This window comes from Phyllobates terribilis, unplaced genomic scaffold (assembly GCF_046119375.1).
Source record: "Phyllobates terribilis strain yellow unplaced genomic scaffold, ASM4611937v1 Scaffold_12__6_contigs__length_324123572, whole genome shotgun sequence".
Classification (NCBI taxonomy): Eukaryota; Metazoa; Chordata; class Amphibia; order Anura; family Dendrobatidae; genus Phyllobates; species Phyllobates terribilis.
The window spans coordinates 256,555,381-256,572,667 of NW_027362772.1; the positions used below are offsets into that span (position 1 = coordinate 256,555,381).

General features: G+C 41.5%; 1 protein-coding gene across 4 annotated transcripts in view; it reads left to right on the forward strand.

The window, feature by feature from the left end:
• PRKCZ (protein kinase C zeta) overlaps positions 1–17,287 on the forward strand; it is a 184,998-nt gene that overhangs the window by 42,388 nt on the left and 125,323 nt on the right. For 2 of the 4 annotated variants that reach the window (XM_073656892.1, XM_073656891.1), the window contains one exon: positions 3,922–3,972. In XM_073656892.1, the coding sequence (XP_073512993.1) occupies positions 3,922–3,972 (51 nt within the window). Of the gene's footprint in view, positions 1–3,921; positions 3,973–14,642; positions 14,898–15,929; positions 16,120–17,287 lie in introns of those variants that run through there. The other 2 variants (XM_073656893.1, XM_073656894.1) reach the window with 2 other exon arrangements.

Consider the following 17,287-nt stretch of genomic DNA (forward strand, 5'->3'; position numbering starts at 1 on the left):
CATTTTTTGGTGTAGGAATGATTCATTATCCATTCGGCACGCAGTCGGGCTGGGAGACTGTTTTCCTGCCACACGTCCTTTATGTTATTTGCAGAGAGACGATTTATTCTTTGCTTTTGGCATTGTTCAACATCTGCTGCATATGTAATTACCACTGTTCATGTTCTGCAGACGAGTCTCCTCTCCATGTTTGCTCCTTTCAGTGTGCAACAAAAAGCAATATACACAAAAGAGGCGATTTATCAATAGTGTTGGAGCGTGCCCGAACAGAGTCGCTATAGATGGTGCAAATGGAATGAAATTTTAAGAAATTGCTCAAGTGCCGTAACCTGTCTGGTAGTAATCTGTCAGATATGCTTGACATCTTTTCTTACACAGACATCCGTTTTTATTTGCAACAAATCCTCTTTATTGGCATGTGTGCTATAGTTTAGATGCATTTTTTGTGGAAGGACGTCTTGTCGTGATATAGAAATCTGACGACTACATTAGAAGACTTATGCAAGTCCAAACAAATGACAACGACTTTTGAAAGAGTTAAGTTTTTCACTTTTTTTTCTAATTTTCTCTTTAAAAGGTTATTTCCAGAATTGCAAGTTTTTTTTTTTCTCTATTCCCAGGATAGGGGATAACTTACTGACTAGAAAATGGTGCAGGAGTCCCGCATGTGCTCCATTCAAGATGGTGGTCTGCAGAGCACCATTCTCAAGATCACTGGGGTCCCAGTGATCAGTAAGTTTAGGATAATGCGACCCTTTAAATATATTGGAAAACTTCTGAATTACTGAAGGTCCTGAGCTAAAGACTATCCTCCAGTTGTCCTCTGCATATCCTTTTATATGTTGTGAAGAACTATTGTCTGGCTGACTATTATTCTTCTGACCTTTCCCGGCTCAGTGCTGCAAAACATCTCTGGTGGCGGCATATTGGTCATATTGAAATCCAACAGGCTTATCCTTGTACCCTCCGACCACTGGCAGACGCAGACAAAATGGGGTCCCTGTGCAAGAACAATATATGGGACCTTTGCAACCCAACAGCTCCTAAAAATGCAAAAATTGCACCTGCTTTTGAGGTGGTAGTGGCCCCCTTGCCTCTTGGGCCCCTGTGCGGCACCAATGATATGTGTGTCTCTCTCCCCCCCCCCCCCCCCCCCGCCCCTTGCCTCTGGCACCATCAGGGGAGAATCCTCTGGTTGGCCAAAAATCAATGTGTTTAGCCAACACATTAGGGCCATATTTATCAGTTCTGTCTAGTGTCCTTCTGCAATGCAATTCATTACTAGAGTCTTAAAATGGGCCAGATTTATGGGTGGGTCATACTGCTTGACAGATCTGCCTAATCTAAGTTTACACCACCTATCAGTTGGCTTACTTTGTGCCAGAAATTTATGCTAAAATGGGACCTCTGAAATATATGAAATATATGATATGATATGATATATATATATATATATATATATATATATATATATATATATATATATATATATATATATATATATATATATATATATATATATATATATATATATATATATATATATATACAGTACAGACCAAAAGTTTGGACACACCTTCTCATTTAAAGATTTTTCTGTATTTTCATGACTATGAAAATTGTACATTCACACTGAAGGCATCAAAACTATGAATTAACACATGTGGAATTATATACTTAACAAAAAAGTGTGAAACAACTGAAAATATGTCTTATATTCTAGGTCCTTCAAAGTAGCCACCTTTTGCTTTGATGACTGCTTTGCACACTTTTGGCATTCTCTTGATGAGCTTCAAGTGGTAGTCACCGGAAATGGTTTTCACTTCACAGGTGTGCCCTGTCAGGTTTAATAAGTGGGATTTCTTGCCTTATAAATGGGGTTGGGACCATCAGCTGTGTTGTGCAGAAGTCTGGTGGATACACAGCTGATAGTCCTACTGAAAAGACTGTTAGAATTTGTATTATGGCAAGAAAAAAGGAGCTAAGTAAAGAAAAACGAGTGGCCATCATTACTTTAAGAAATGAAGGTCAGTCAGTCCAAAAAATTGGGAAAACTTTGAAAGTGTCCCCAAGTGCAGTTGCAAAAACCATCAAGAACTACAAAGAAACTGGCTCACATGAGGACCACCCCAGGAAAGGAAGACCAAGAGTCACCTCTGCTTCTGAGGATAAGTTTATCCGAGTCACCAGCCTCAGAAATCGCAGGTTAACAGCAGCTCAGATTAGAGACCAGGTCAATGCCACACAGAGTTCTAGCAGCAGACACATCTCTTCAACAACTGTTATGAGGAGACTTTGTGCAGCAGGCCTTCATGGTAAAATAACTGCTAGGAAACCACTGCTAAGGACAGGCAACAAGCAAAAGAGACTTGTTTGGGCTAAAGAACACAAGGAATGGATATTAGACCAGTGGAAATCTGTGCTTTGGTCTGATGAGTCCAAATTTGAGATCTTTGGTTCCAACCACTGTGTCTTTGAGCGATGCAGAAAAGGTGAACGGATGGACTCTGCATGCCTGGTTCCCACTGTGAAGCATGGAGGAGGAGGTGTGATGGTGTGGGGGTGCTTTGCTGGGGACACTGTTGGGGATTTATTCAAAATTGAAGGCATACTGTACCAGCATGGCTACCACAGCAGCGGCATGCTATTCCATCCGGTTTGCGTTTAGTTGGACCATCATTTATTTTTCAACAGGACAATGACCCCAAACACACCTCCAGACTGTGTAAGGGATATTTGACCAAGAAGGGGAGTGATGGGGTGCTACGCCAGATGACCTGGCCTCCACAGTCACCAGAACTGAACCCAATCGAGATGGTTTGGGGTGAGCTGGACCGCAGAGTGAAGGCAAAAGGGCCAACAAGTGCTAAGCATCTCTGGGAACTCCTTCAAGATTGTTGGAAGACCATTTCTGGTGATTACCTCTTGAAACTCACCAAGAGTGTGCAAAGCAGTCATCAAAGCAAAAGGTGGCTACTTTGAAGAACCTAGAATATAAGACATATTTTCAGTTGTTTCACACTTTTTTGTTAAGTATATAATTCCACATGTGTTAATTCATAGTTTTGATGCCTTCAGTGTGAATGTACAATTTTCATAGTCCTGAAAATACAGAAAAATCTTTAAATGAGAAGGTGTGTCCAAACTTTTGGTCTGTACTGTATATATATATACATACATACATACATACATACATACATACATACATACATACATACATACATACAATCATACATACAATTAGTACAGACCAAAAGTTTGGACACACCTTCTCATTTAAAGATTTTTCTGTATTTTCTTGACTATGAAAATTGTACATTCACACTGAAGGCATCAGAATTATGAATTAACACATGTGGAATTATATACTTAACAAAAAAGTGTGAAACTACTGAAAATATGTCTTATATTCTAGGTCCTTCAAAGTAGCCACCTTTTGCTTTGATGACTGCTTTGCACACTCTTGGCATTCTCTTGATGAGCTTCAAGAGGTAGTCAATGGAAATGGTTTTCACTTCACTGGTGTGCCCTGTCAGGTTTAATAAGTGGGATTTCAGTTGTTTCACACTTTTTTGTTAAGTATATAATTCCACGTGTGTTAATTCATAGTTTTGATGCCTTCAGTGTGAATGTACAATTTTCATAGTCATGAAAATACAGAAATTTCTTTAAATGAGAAGGTGTGTCCAAACTTTTGGTCTGTACTGTGTGTGTGTGTGTGTGTGTGTGTGTGTGTGTGTGTGTGTGTGTGTGTATAAATATATATATCTATTTAGATAGATAGATATTGTAATTGGGTGGTGAAACATTTGGGTTAACTCAATTATAATTGGTCAGGTAACCATATAAGTTCATAGTGTTCATATGTCATGTATTGCTTATTCCATGTCCTATAAGTTTGACATATCTTTTGTTTTCCAGTATTTCCAAGCATACCAACAAAGCCGGGCTTGCCTTGTCCAGGAGAAGACAGTAAGTAATCATTTAATGAGAACTACCTTGTTCTGACTTCTGTTTTTGTAAATGTGCTTTCCTGTACTGCAGTTCACTGTAACGTCTCCCCCAAATGGTGGCTGCAAACAGGCAGAAAATCCTATTCAATTTGTAAAAGTAGAAACCACAGTGATCCAATTCATGCAAAAGAATTAAAATTGTTCGGGTCTCTTTTTTCCACACTTGTTTTTAAAGCCAACATTTTTGATTTTCCCACACATTGTCTCCGAGGGTCTACTAAGCCCAAGACCGCCATCAATTGAGATAAATAACAAGGGAGTAGAATATATCGGAGTTGAAGCGTAGTAAAGTTATCTTCATGTGGGTTCAAAATTTCCTTTAATGTCTGCCATTTAAATAACGTGGAGGGAGTGTCACGGGTGTGTCAGATGTGGCAGTCGCCCTGCAGTTGTTTGCAGAAGATCTCTTCGTTTGGCATTACAGACTCCTTCTTAGAGGCTGTCTCTCTAGGACCCAGCGGCTACCTCCTTCCTGCTAATTGACACCCTGGCCTGGGTGTTTAAATAGTTTCACTTTGCAGCAGGAAGGGGCCGGTGATGCTCACATGTTTTCTTGTGAATGCTTGGAGCTCTCAGACTGCTATCTTGTGGTGCTAGGAGGACGTTTGGAGTTATCTATCGGAAGTCGGCTAAAGCTAAGATACTTTCCCCCGTGTCTTTCTCCCTTGTTGTCTTTTTAGTCGTTAGTGGGGATCGACTAGTGCTCATTCCCCATTACCTATCCAGGGCCAAGTGCTAGGGAAATACAGGGTTTACGTGCGGCGATTGGTGAGGAACCAATATAGGGACGTTAGTGGAGACAGTGATATCAGATCAGCCTAGGAGGTCTCCACTCCCCCCTTTCCCTAGAGTCTGGGCTCCCTTTCCTCCTTCCCTTTGTGTTGCACCTTGTGTGACAGGGAGGGGATATTTATGGGTAAAAAATGGCTGTGGCTTATAGTGCATATGAGTCCGTCTGAGGAGGGTTGCATATACATTACAATGTCAAAGGTTTCATGTTCATTTGTGGATAGACCACATAGTAAATCATTCCTCAGGAATCCATAAAACCCAGCAAGTTTCAAATGCACGTTTTTGCGAATCAGCAATGAGAATAGGAGGTGTGGTAAGAGTGACAAACCCATTGAACACAAGGTTTTAATAAGAATCTTGATTTTTCAGAAATGTCTCTTGACAACACGATAGAGACCGGATAGCCTTATCGGGGGTTAAGTAGGCTGCGAAAAGACTTCGGATTTTTCATTAAAATATCTAAGAAATGCACTTTATTCCTCATGTAGTATATTCTTATGTATTTTTAGTGTCTACCTGTAAGCATCAATAAGAAACGTATTCCGCCTTGTTGAAAAGATTATCTATAAAAAATTACCAACATAATATACTGCTTAATACAATTATTTCTGAAGTTAGTTGCTAAAATTAAAAGAATCGCAATGTAAAGTTAAGTGCAGCAGGATATTATGTGTACATATCTACTATTCATGGTTTTGTTTTGTTTTTCTTCTATAAACTATTTTTTTCCACCCTCCCTGAGACACTACAAGGGTTTACCACCTCTCCACAAAGTTGAAATCCGTGTACATCATCCTCCTCACTCCTTCTATCTCTAAGGCCGGGTGCAGACAAGCATATGAAAAATCTTCCAAATTTCATCTAGAAAACTCGGAAGATTTTCATCCGTGTGTCTGTTTTTTTTTTTTTTTTTTTTGCTTCTATGTGTGATCGCTTTCATACAACCACATTAAAAAATGTACATGATCAATTAGTCACCTGGGTTAATAGAAATGTATCCTTAAAAATCAGATTCCACACAGATGATCAGTGTGGAATTTATGTATAATATATATTTCAGTGGCTTGTGAAAATATTCACTCCCCCCCCCCCCCCCCCCGCCCCGCCCCTCCCCACACACACACATACCTTGGCTTTTTACTTTTGTTTGTTACATTACAATCTGTGTTTAAATATTTTTGTAATCCGGTTTGTGTGATGCATCAGCACTAAATAATCTGTTAGTGAATTGAGAAAAATATAGGCATAAATTAAATTTATGGGATCAAATAACTAACTAAAAATTGGCATGTGCATATGTATTCACTCCTTTTGTTAAGAAGCTCCTAAAAATTCCTAGTGCTAGCAATTCCCTTCATAAGTCACATGCTTTGTGAAAGGACGTCCCTCTGTGTCCAATCTAAGTGTCACATGTAAGTATATACACACCTTTTCTGAAAGGCCACAGAGGCTGTAACACCATTAAGCAAAAGGTACCTCTAACCAAACAACACCATGAAGACCAAGGAGATCTCCAAACAAGTCAGTGAAAAAATGTTGAAGTACAAGTCAGGGTTGGGTTATTTAAAAAAAAAAAAAAAATCCCAATATGTGATGATCCCCCGAAGCATCATCAAATCCATTATCAAAAGGAAAGAACATGGTACCACAACAAACCTGCTAAGAGGGCCACCCACCAAAACTCTCAGCCCGGGCAAGGAGGCATTAATGAGAGGCAGCACAGAGACCAAATGTAACCCTGAAGGAGCTGCAGAGTTCCCAGCAGAGACTGGAGTATCTGTCCATATGAACATAATAAGCCATACACTCCATAGAGGTGGCCTTTATGGAAGAGTGGGCCAGAAAAAAGCCTTTACTTACATAAATTGTAAGGTTCGTTTTCAGTTTGCCAAAAGACATGTGGGAGACTCCCCAAATGCATAGAGGAAGGTACTGTGGTCAGATGAGACCAAAATGAACTTTATGGCCACCAAGATAAACTGTTTGGTGCCAAACCAACTCAGCTCATCACCCCAAGAACACCATCCTCACAGTGAAACATGGTGGTGGCAGCATCGTGCTGTGGGGATGTTTTTCGGCAGCAGGGACAGGGAAAATAGTCCGAATCGAGGATAAGATGGATGGTGCGAAATACAGGGATATTCTTGAGCAAAACCTGTTTCAGTCTTGATTTGCGACTGGGACGGAGGTTCACCTTCCAACAAGACAATGACCCAAAGCATAGTGCTAAAGCAACACTCGAGTGGTTAAAGGGGAAATGTGTAAATGTTTTGGAGTGGCCTAGTCACAGCCCAGACCTTAATCCAATTGAAAATCTGTGGTCAGACTTGAAGATTGTTGTTCACCAGAGGAAACCATCTAAGGCCTCTTTCACATGTCCGGATATTTCTGGGACTGGAAAAACAGTACCGGAGATGTGTGTGTGTGTGTGTGTTACGTGTGGCAACCGTGTGCCGCATCAGTATCGCATGTACCATCGCCTGGGAATCAGCGGTACAGTTTGCGCTGTTCCCAAGTGCTGGGTGCTGAATTCTGCCCTCATCATTGTCCCCTGCTTGCGCTGAGATCAGCGCTAACAAGGGACAATGATGAGAGTAGTATTCTGCTCCCGCTGTGTCCTGGTGTAAAAATAAGAACAAAATAAAAAAATCCTTATACTCACTCATATGTCTGAAGATGTTCCCGCTGTAATCCATTGGACCGCTCACGCCGAGGAGACGGGGAGAATGACTCTGACTCTGTGCCCTGTCACTCACTGAGCTCAGCAGAGTTCCGGGGCTCGCTCGCTGCAGCGAGTCATCCTCCCCTTCTCCTCGACATGAGTGGTCAGGTGGATTACAGCGGGGGACATCTTGAGACAGGTGAGTATAAGGATTTTTTTTATTTTATTCTTATTTTTACACTTTTTTTTTTTTTTTTTTTTTTTTAAAATTTTAAACGCATCGGTAGACTTGAATTGGCGAATCTCATCCGATTTACGCAGAAAAGGTGTGCATGTTGCTTTTTTTTTCTCACTGATTGGCAAAAACAGTCCGACAATCTATGGGAAGGGGAATTTGGCATAGGGCACAAATCCTGTGCTTTTGCATGGTGCTACTCTTCTTAGGCTCCTACAGAAGGAAGCTCATAAAAGACTTCCCATTACTAAAAGGTGACATTCACGAAGATCACTCACCCTTGAAGTCACAAACTGGTACTGGATTCAGAGGCTGTGGCGGAATATGCGATGATTCCTTTCTGGATGGTTCAGAGACATCCGAAACCTTACTCCTGCGGCTGCCACTACGATTGCTTGAGCGGCTGTCCGTGTGAGAGGCGTCAGTCTGCCTCTTCCGTTGCTGAGATTGGGGGTCTGCTGCTGCTCCTGACTGTCCTGGTCAGCCATGGTTTACCAACACTATGCGCTGGAGCATGAGCAGCGCTTCCAGGATAACCCCCTCCCCCCCACCTTAAATAGGGCCATTCAGAACCTCCTCCAGTTCAAGCTCACCCCCCCCCCCTTCCCCCGGCCGAGGCTTTAAAAAAAAAATATGTCCGGGGAACGCTTTACAGGGCGCCGCCATCCTGGAATCGGGCGCCGCCCCCCTGACGTCGCTCGGCACGCCTCTCCCAGCGTGCACCGAGCCTCGACGTCAGGCGCGTCATACCCGGAAGTTGCCGCTTCAGAATGCGGCCAACTGAGGAGTCTGTGGCAGGGGGAGGGCGGCGCAGCGGTCTGCAGGAAGCCGGAGCCTGCCTCACCGTGTGCGCCCGCTCTGACACAGGCCCCAAGGGAGCTGTGGACGGCTCTTCTGGAGCCTGGAACCTGGTGCACAGGCCAGCGCCCGTTCTTCCACACCGAAACAGACCCAGGTAAGCTTGACAACATCTTCTTCCAGACAGCTACCCGTCAAGGACAGGAAACCAACTGAAGCGAGGGAGAGGTACCGCCCTTTTATTTCAGTCGGTTTCCTGTCCTTGATGGGGCGGATCCTCTCTCTCAAGGTGTGCTGTCATGGGTTCAGGAAAAACCGGCTACCGGTAAGTAACCTTGGTATTTCTGGCATTAAAATTTTGCATATTGTGCTGAAGCCGCAACTGCACAAAATTGTGCAATTTTTGCCACTTCATTGCCAAACAGTGCAATTAAAAAAAAAAAAAAATTGGAGGTGTGTCAAGATGCATTAAATCTATTAAGGAGTCCTCGCCTCGTAATATATTTTGCTCATTTTACTCCAGCGCTTTTTTGATTTAAGACTGGCGTATGAATGTGTCCCGATGATTATTGGCAACAAACTATGCAAAGTAAAAAGATGGTTCTTACATCATTAACTAAACAGCAAGCGCCTACCATGTCCAATATTTCTGATGTCTCACAGTAGACTTTTAGTTTATTTGATGATCACATTTGTATTTTTAGTTTTTGAAGTTTTACAGTTGCAGCTTCGTTCACTCCTACTGGGAATCCACAGCTGCGATCTATAAATTGCTACCTGCAGCTTCTATAATAGCGGAATATGCCGGCCCTTATCTCGGGGCGGTTTGCCCTTGTGCACAAAGGACAATTCATGTCAACTCCCATTGAATCTCCTGACTTTATATTCGTGGGAGAAAGTAAATCGTCTGACAGCATTTTAAACTTATTACCTATGATACTTTGCTGAGCAGGTGCATCCAGCGTCCTCCCTCCTGCCTGACACTGGGTGGATTCATTATTGTGCAATCGGCCTTTATTGTGCCTGGATGAGCATGAGATTCTCCCATTGATATTCCCAGAGTAAAGCTAATTTCTCTAACCCCCAAATCGCCAATTAGTGCAGCGTTTATTCTCTTCTCCTCCCATCCTTTTTAGTCATTCAGAAATTTGCTTAAAAATCTGCTAATTTTTTTTAAAAAAAAAAAATTTTCTTTATGCTGCTTTTTACACTTTTAAAAGCTGCAAATAAAGTTTACGATTTATTAAGTACCACTTTTTTAAAAAGTCACAAACAAAGTTGCAATTCTTACTCCAAAAGGAAGGTGGCCTAAAAATTGGAAAAACTGCTGTAGATAAAAGTGTAAAAATGTATTAAAGGGGACATGTCACAAAAAAAAAAGTTAATTACCTGCAGCTGTAGTGGTAATCTTCAGGTAAATACCATTTTAAACATGTGCAGCAGCCTATAGGTCAATTATTATGGGTTGTGTTCCTGGGCTAGTTTGTGGCCTAGGAAACAAGTTCTGGTGCAATGTGTGCATTTTTAAATATTTTTATTTTTTATCTAGGTTTTCACATAGTTTAAAATTTGGGAGAGCGTTAAATCTTTTGCACATCTGTCCTCTTTCATTTGGAGGACTCAACATGTCCACATATTACAAGGGGAAATATTGATTTGAATGGCTATGGTGTAATGCTTTACTTTTCCTTGTGGTGGCACTGTAGGGGAATTAAAAATTTGCTGTTAGATCTGATTGCCCAAGTGTTCAATTTCTTTTTTTTTTTTTTTCCTTCAGTGTTAGGACGACTTTGGTGTTATCCTGGGGAACCTGTGTTAGGAAATCCTAAACATACAATAGCCAAAGGGAAAATAAAATAAAAATAAATATATTAGTATTATTTATTATTTAGTATTTATTTAGTATTATTATTTAGTATTATTTATTTTTTTATTAACTGTTTCATTTGAAATGTAACAATTTTAACCATTAATAATCACTAGAAAAAAATGATATGAAGAAAGGCTGTTTTGTGATGTGTGTAAATGAAAATCTCGGTTGAATTAGAATCTAATGTACCCGTCAGTCATGCCGCCTATTGTGATGTTTTTTTTTCAGTCTGGGCATGGCGCAGAATAAGGCGGCATAATCTGCTTCTAATTCACAGTAATGGCAGCACGTTGGGCATTTAGACATTTCGTTCATGAGCAGGCCTTTCTACATGTCGGCTAATGCTGCATTGTGGGAACAGAGCGTCATTAATAATGAATTTAATTTGATCATTTTGCCATAAATAACATGCTGGCTACTTTATATAGTGATACGTCTACTGTAAGGGTGGAAGGGGATAAAAAGGATGACGGACGTCAGATTCATGTATGCTTTATTGTATATCCGTATATGTTGATGCGCTGTGTACTCTTCAATTTCCTCTTATAAAAATTATATTTCAGTGGTGTAGGGGTTAACGAGCACCGCTTGGTTTTTTTTTCTCTCTTTGTATCGCTGGCATCTCATGGCCTTTAGGAAACAAACAAAAAAACAACAAAAAAAACATTGCAAATAATCTCTTTGCAAATGACAATGAATAACAATGTTGTGCAAATACAGATCTAGGTCTCTGCAGAGGCGGAGGATGGCAGCCGTTTTTATCAAGGCAGGGTCTGCTTCTGTTTTTTGTCAAAGCGTCAAATTTCCGGGGTTTATACTGGTATTATATATTTACACATTTTACAGACCCTGTACATTTAAAATAAAGTAATTTTATCAGGTGTCTTAAATTTGGAGGAAAAAAAAAATAAGAGAATTTTTTTTTTTTTTCCAAACGCAATGTAGCAGATATATAGTTTAAGCATAAAAAAATTGTTTAAAGCACCACGTCAGCAGGTTTTTTTTTCCCCAGCGCTGGAGTGGTGCTTTAACCCCTTCACCCCCGGGCCATTTTCTTGTTTTTGCGCTTTTGTTTTTTTCTTCCCAGAACCATAACTTTTTTATTTTTCCTTCAATATGGCCATGTGAGGGCTTGTTTTTTGCGGGACAAGTTGTACTTTTAAACGACACCATTGATTTTTACCATATCATTTACTGAAAAACGGGAAAGAAATTCCAAGTGCGGTGAATTTATCTATGTCATTACGAGTTCGCAGACACTAAACATGTATAGATTCTTTATTATTTAAGTGGTGAAGAAAAATTCCAAAGTTTGCGGGAAAAAAAATGTCGCCTTTATCCGAGACATGCTCATCTAATATGAACGCCGACTGCTGGGCAGCACTTATAGCAGATCGGCTATGAAAACCACAGCGGTCTTCTGCAGACCCCGGGTTGTCATACCAACCCATCGGCGGTCCACTATCATATGACAGACACACCGATGGGTGGGTCTTGTGACACGCTTCCTGCGCGGCCATGTTAAATGCCGATATCGGAGATTGACAGCTGTATTTAACATGTTAACAGCCGCGGGTGGATTGCGATTCCACCCGTGGCTGTTCAAAGGTACATGACAGCTGATCAGATCAGGTGTCATGTGCCTGAAACTATGCGGGCTCCGGCGAGCCCGCATCAAAGGTAGGGAGGCCACATATGATGAGTGTATATACATCATATGTCGTGAAAGGGTTCATTGTAGGCCCCCTGCCCCCGTTCTTCTACTACCCTTCCAGCGGCTTTACCTTTTACCAACACCCTCCGGTCCTGCTGCGCCATCTTGTGCCTGTAACTTCTGACTGGCTGGAGCTCAATGCAAGTCTGAGAGCCAAGACGAGGCCAGAACGAGGCTCTCATAGACTTGTATTGAAAAGGGACCTCCCCACAGTTCCATGAAACACTGGAGCTGTTAACAGGTCACTTTTCGCTGGAGAACGATGAAGGCAGCAGTATGTAAGCAAGAGACTGTCACCACTCCAGTGGTACAATAAAAAAAAACAAAACTGTGGAGTGGTGCTTTAAAAGAATGGATCTTTACACACTTTGTGACAGTCATGATACGCCCCATTCCCATCAAGTTGTGCCCGTTTAACAAGCGAGCCTGTAAAGTGAAAACGCAGAAAAATTGTGGTGCACGGTATTTGGAAGTGTTTCGGTGACCCTTCTTCCAGAATTTTTGTGCATTTACCCTTTAGGGTAAATCTCCTGCAATAACATGTGGAGCTACAGCCTGGTATTTAGTCTCCTTTTTCAAGTCACAAGCCTGTGCAATTACATCAGCTTGCTTCATGGGTTTCCTCACTCTGCTCTTTTTTTGCTTACCATACAAAAAATTCAGGGAATTGTGGCTCTGTGATCCTGGCTGGGCACAATGTCTGCTGAAAGTGGCTTAGTGCCATGAAAAAAGGGGTTGTTCAGGACTAAGATATTGATGACGTCTCCTTAGGATGGGTGATCAATATCAGGTTTCCCACCTTGCATCCCCATCAATCAGCTGTTACTAGATCCCACGGCTGCTGGTATTACACATCTTAGGGATCTGGAGTGGTACAGGTATGTAAACTTAGTTGTAGTCCTTCTTGGGTATTGATGCTCAGCTACTATTAAAGTAAAAGCTAACTGACCTACACTTAGGATAGGTCATTAATACCTGATCAGTAGAAGTTTAACGCCCCCAGAGATATGGTATTTATATGTGTGGAGAAAAGTAGAACAGCACTCCAGATTCTTGCAGGTTTGCCTCAATTGTAAATTTATTGAAAAATTCCAGACCCCACAAAAACGGCGCTCTTATTCATTACATGCAGTGTTTGGGTCCAGAGACCCTTCATCAGGCGGGATCCGCCAAGAGGCAGAGAAGGCACGAAGGGTGGTGTCCCTTGTGTTATGGACATGACAGTAATAATCCTATTGGACAAAAAGGCCTAAAACAATAGCCTGTATCAATACAAAGAACAGGGCATGTGCAAAGATAATTTTCTAAATTCCAAATGGGGCAGAAAAACTGCGCCGTGCACATTTAATAGGAATCTGTCAGCAGGATTTTATATCCTTAACAATTTATGTGCATGTAGCTCTATCAAAGACAAGTCCAGCAATACCCTTTTACATGGCCAGTCCGTTCCTCCGTTACTGAGAAATCCGCTTTCAAATTTATATGTAAATGAGGCTGAAGAAATCTGGCAGATCTGACGCCTCCTCTGTCATTCCAGCTCTATTCCTCACCGAGCCCCACCTCCTGATTGACTGACTGTTGACATCATTGTCTGAAGTCACCCAGTATAGAAGCTCAGTCAAGCAGGAGGAGACGGCGCTGTTCTTGCAACAGAGCTGGAGTGACAGAGGTTTCAGATCTACAAATAGCTCTTCACCTTATTTACATATCAATTGAAACGCTATTTTCTCAGTAATGGAGGAACAGACTATTTATCTGAAGTTATTTCTTGACTTCTCTTTGAAAGAGCTACATGCGCATATAAATAGTTTGGGGTGTGAATATCTGCTGACAGATCATATGTGAATTGCAGAAGAGGGTGGAACCCCTTTTTTAATAAAAACACGTTGTCATCCTTATATTCTATCCCACCGCTCTTCTATAATTCCTTGAATACTGTCAGAACATCCTCCATACCTGCAGCGATAATAGAATAAATGAGACGTACGGTTTGAGCGCTGAATGTGGGTGTATGTTCTTTAGGTTTAGTCAGTGTATTTTGACATCTCCGGTCCTGTTTTGCTCCATACCACTGTTTGTCCTGGCTTACCTTTTTCGAATAAATGTACACATATTGGCAGTAAAACGGTGCATTTACGTAGGGAAGGTTTTATTTTTGTTGGGGGGGTGTTTATTTTCTTTAGCGACTGTGGTTTATAAATACTCCAGCTGTTGCAGCACGCGGTGCGATCCTTTCTGCACATCCCTTTTTCCTTTTAGACACCAGGAAGGAGGATGTTTGTCTGAACATTCTGCCACCTTCTTGGCATAAATTCCCAGTGCCAGTCTGCCATGCCCAGCTTCTATTTAATCACTGGGTTTGCTACTTTTATTTTTTTTCCTCCTGGCCTGCTACTGAAAGGATCTCAGTGTTCCAGCTCTTTTCACTTGTGTCACTTCTTCCATTTCATGCACCAGTTTACGCAAGCTAAAAGTGTTCCTCGGACCCAATGCCATAATGTTTTCCTACATGGGAGTCTCCCGGGGATGTGGTGCCCTGTGTGTGTGTCAGGGCCCTGCAGACAGTGTAATACGGCTGGCACTGGAACATCCCGCCCACTGCCTATGAGCATCTCGCTCGCTGTAGTTCCTGGTGCACAGAAAAAGCCTTTTGTCGCCTCAGCACTGGCTGTCCTTTACCTTCATACAGCGAGAGAGAGGGGGCGGAGATAGGTGGGGAGCTGCTTGTCTATGGGGTCTTTAATACCGAGACCGGCGGAGATGCTCAAACAATGCACCAGCTGTTACTTTTGGATGTATGCATCACTTTAAAGGTGATAATTCTCCGTCTGTTTCATCTTCATTGTCTTTTGCTCTATGTAATTTTTTTTTTTTTTACATTTATATATTAATATTAATTGTACTGGATATGTATTGAAACTTCCTCCGTAATGAAATGCATACGGTTAACCCACCATGTCCTGGGATGATCTGGTTAACGCCTTCCTGTCTGGAGCTTTTTTTTCTTAATATTATAGGGACAATATAATGCGATCATGACCACATAGAGAGCTTTATTACACGAATGTCAGAGATGATCGCACTCATGGTCTTTATATCACACTGGTAATGTTGTTTACCATTCTCATGTTTTGTTTAATATATGTATCATTGTAGCGTCTGAGACATTTACATTGTATCCAGTAGCTTTCTTTTCTTTCTTTTTTTTTTTTGTGCTGAATGGATTTCAATGCTGAATTTTAGGTGTTGTGTAATTTTTTTTGGACAGGTTCTGCGTCCACTTGTAAAGTTTGTAGTGGCCGGATGTGAATGTTTGGTGTAGATATGTGTCTGTGGCATCCAGACCATGTTTTCTTCCGTGCCTCAGCTGCTCCATAGTCTCTCCTGGGGGATATAGAGCCACCCGTGCCTGGATACATGAGGCAGAGAAATGGGAAGAGCTTGATCTGCCTACAATGTCTCGCCTTGCTTGTGTCCAAGCTCTGATTCTGCCTTTTGTCCTTGTGGTCTAGTGATAGTCATACAGCAGCATCCCTTAATAAAGGAATAGGAGAAGGGAGGGTGATAAGGGGGTTGGAGGGATCTTCTTCTATTTTTTTTTTCTTCTCCTTTTCATACATCCTTCAAATGTAGCATGCAAAAAAAAAAATCTATTAATTATGAATGATGAACGTTAAAGCTTCCTAATGAGTATTGTATGTGTGTAGATGAATCTTGCAAGCTGTCTGCTGATGCATTGCTGTGTGCAAGTGCGTGAGTGTGTGTGTGTCAGTGTGTGTGATGCAGAGAAGTCAGCATTCCGCCTCTGAAGCTGCTGTGCCTTCAGTTCTTGCTTTGCAACGTAGATTGCTACCACACATGAAAATACTGCTGGTCTCCTGCATGCCTGTGGACGTTACTGCATTATCTCTGAGCCGAGGGGAAAGATTGGAATAAGATTGGTCTCTGAGAAGATGTCACAGAGGATTGCTATGGAAAAGGGATGCTGTCGATAAGGAATATTAAAGCAAGGAATGTATCCCAAGAAATCTGACGGTATGTTACCCAGGGCCTCTCTCTCTTTCCAGGTACCCAGAGACCACCATCGCTAGATTACCCGATAATTAATAGGAAGCCATTCTTTCCTATTCAGACATTGCATTTTCTCCTTTTTTTTTTTTTTAAATGGATTTTTATATGACCTGAATATTCTGCAGTGCTGCATATAAGCAAACCTTTACATAGTAAGTTGATGAGTCCGCTATTCAACCAATGCTTTAAGTTTGTCTTTCGTAGAGAGAATTTATTCTGCCGTCATGATTAGTTGTTTTGGTTGGTTAATTTATACCCGCAGATACTTTCTCGCTCGTACATAAGATATGAGGGGATCTGGTAAATCCACTCTCTCTCGCTTACGTTATTTGCATGAATCATCCATATATATGCTACTTATTCTGCGTCTGCAGTCAGATACTAATTCTGTTATCAAACTGCTAATCAAAGGCTTATATATCAACCTGACTAGACACATTGGCGTTTCTTTTTCTCTCTCTCTCTCTTCATAGCGTCCCTATGTAATCTGGATTAGGGCACCCGGTTTCTCTGCATGCCAGCGCACCGGCTTGTTATGTCTTTTATGTCTGCCATGGATGATGGAACGTAAAGCGAACCACTCCTAAATTTTCCATCCTTGCCAAGTACTGAACCACTGCTTTAAAACCAATCCATCCAATTCTGTCTTGCTAAAGGGGCCACACTTTAATGAGGGGGAGAATGAAGGACCCATTGTCATGGACCATTTAACAGGTTCAGTAGAACGGGACTGGCTTATATCAAGAACTAAGCTGGAGAGAGGAAACATTGGGACGGTTCAAGGAGATGGTCTTAATTCATCATTATCACATTCGTCAGACGTCTGCATTGGGGCTTGTCATGTTAGATAGTGTATCTTTGCGTTATTGGCTGTGGTATGAGTTGTGGGTAGTTGGCTTGTTTCTCTTGGGTATTGGTTTTGGGTGCTGTGTTCAGTAGACTGTTTCTTTCGTATTGATTATCTATTTAGCTGCTTGATGTGAACGGTGCCCCTATTTTGGTCACATAAAACTCTGGATGGAAACATCAGACATGGCTACATTATTTGCTACCCACCTTGAGTTTAGATTAAGGTTCTTCTAGTTTTATAAGACTTCTTTTTTTATTATTTTAATTTTGATAATTGTTTATG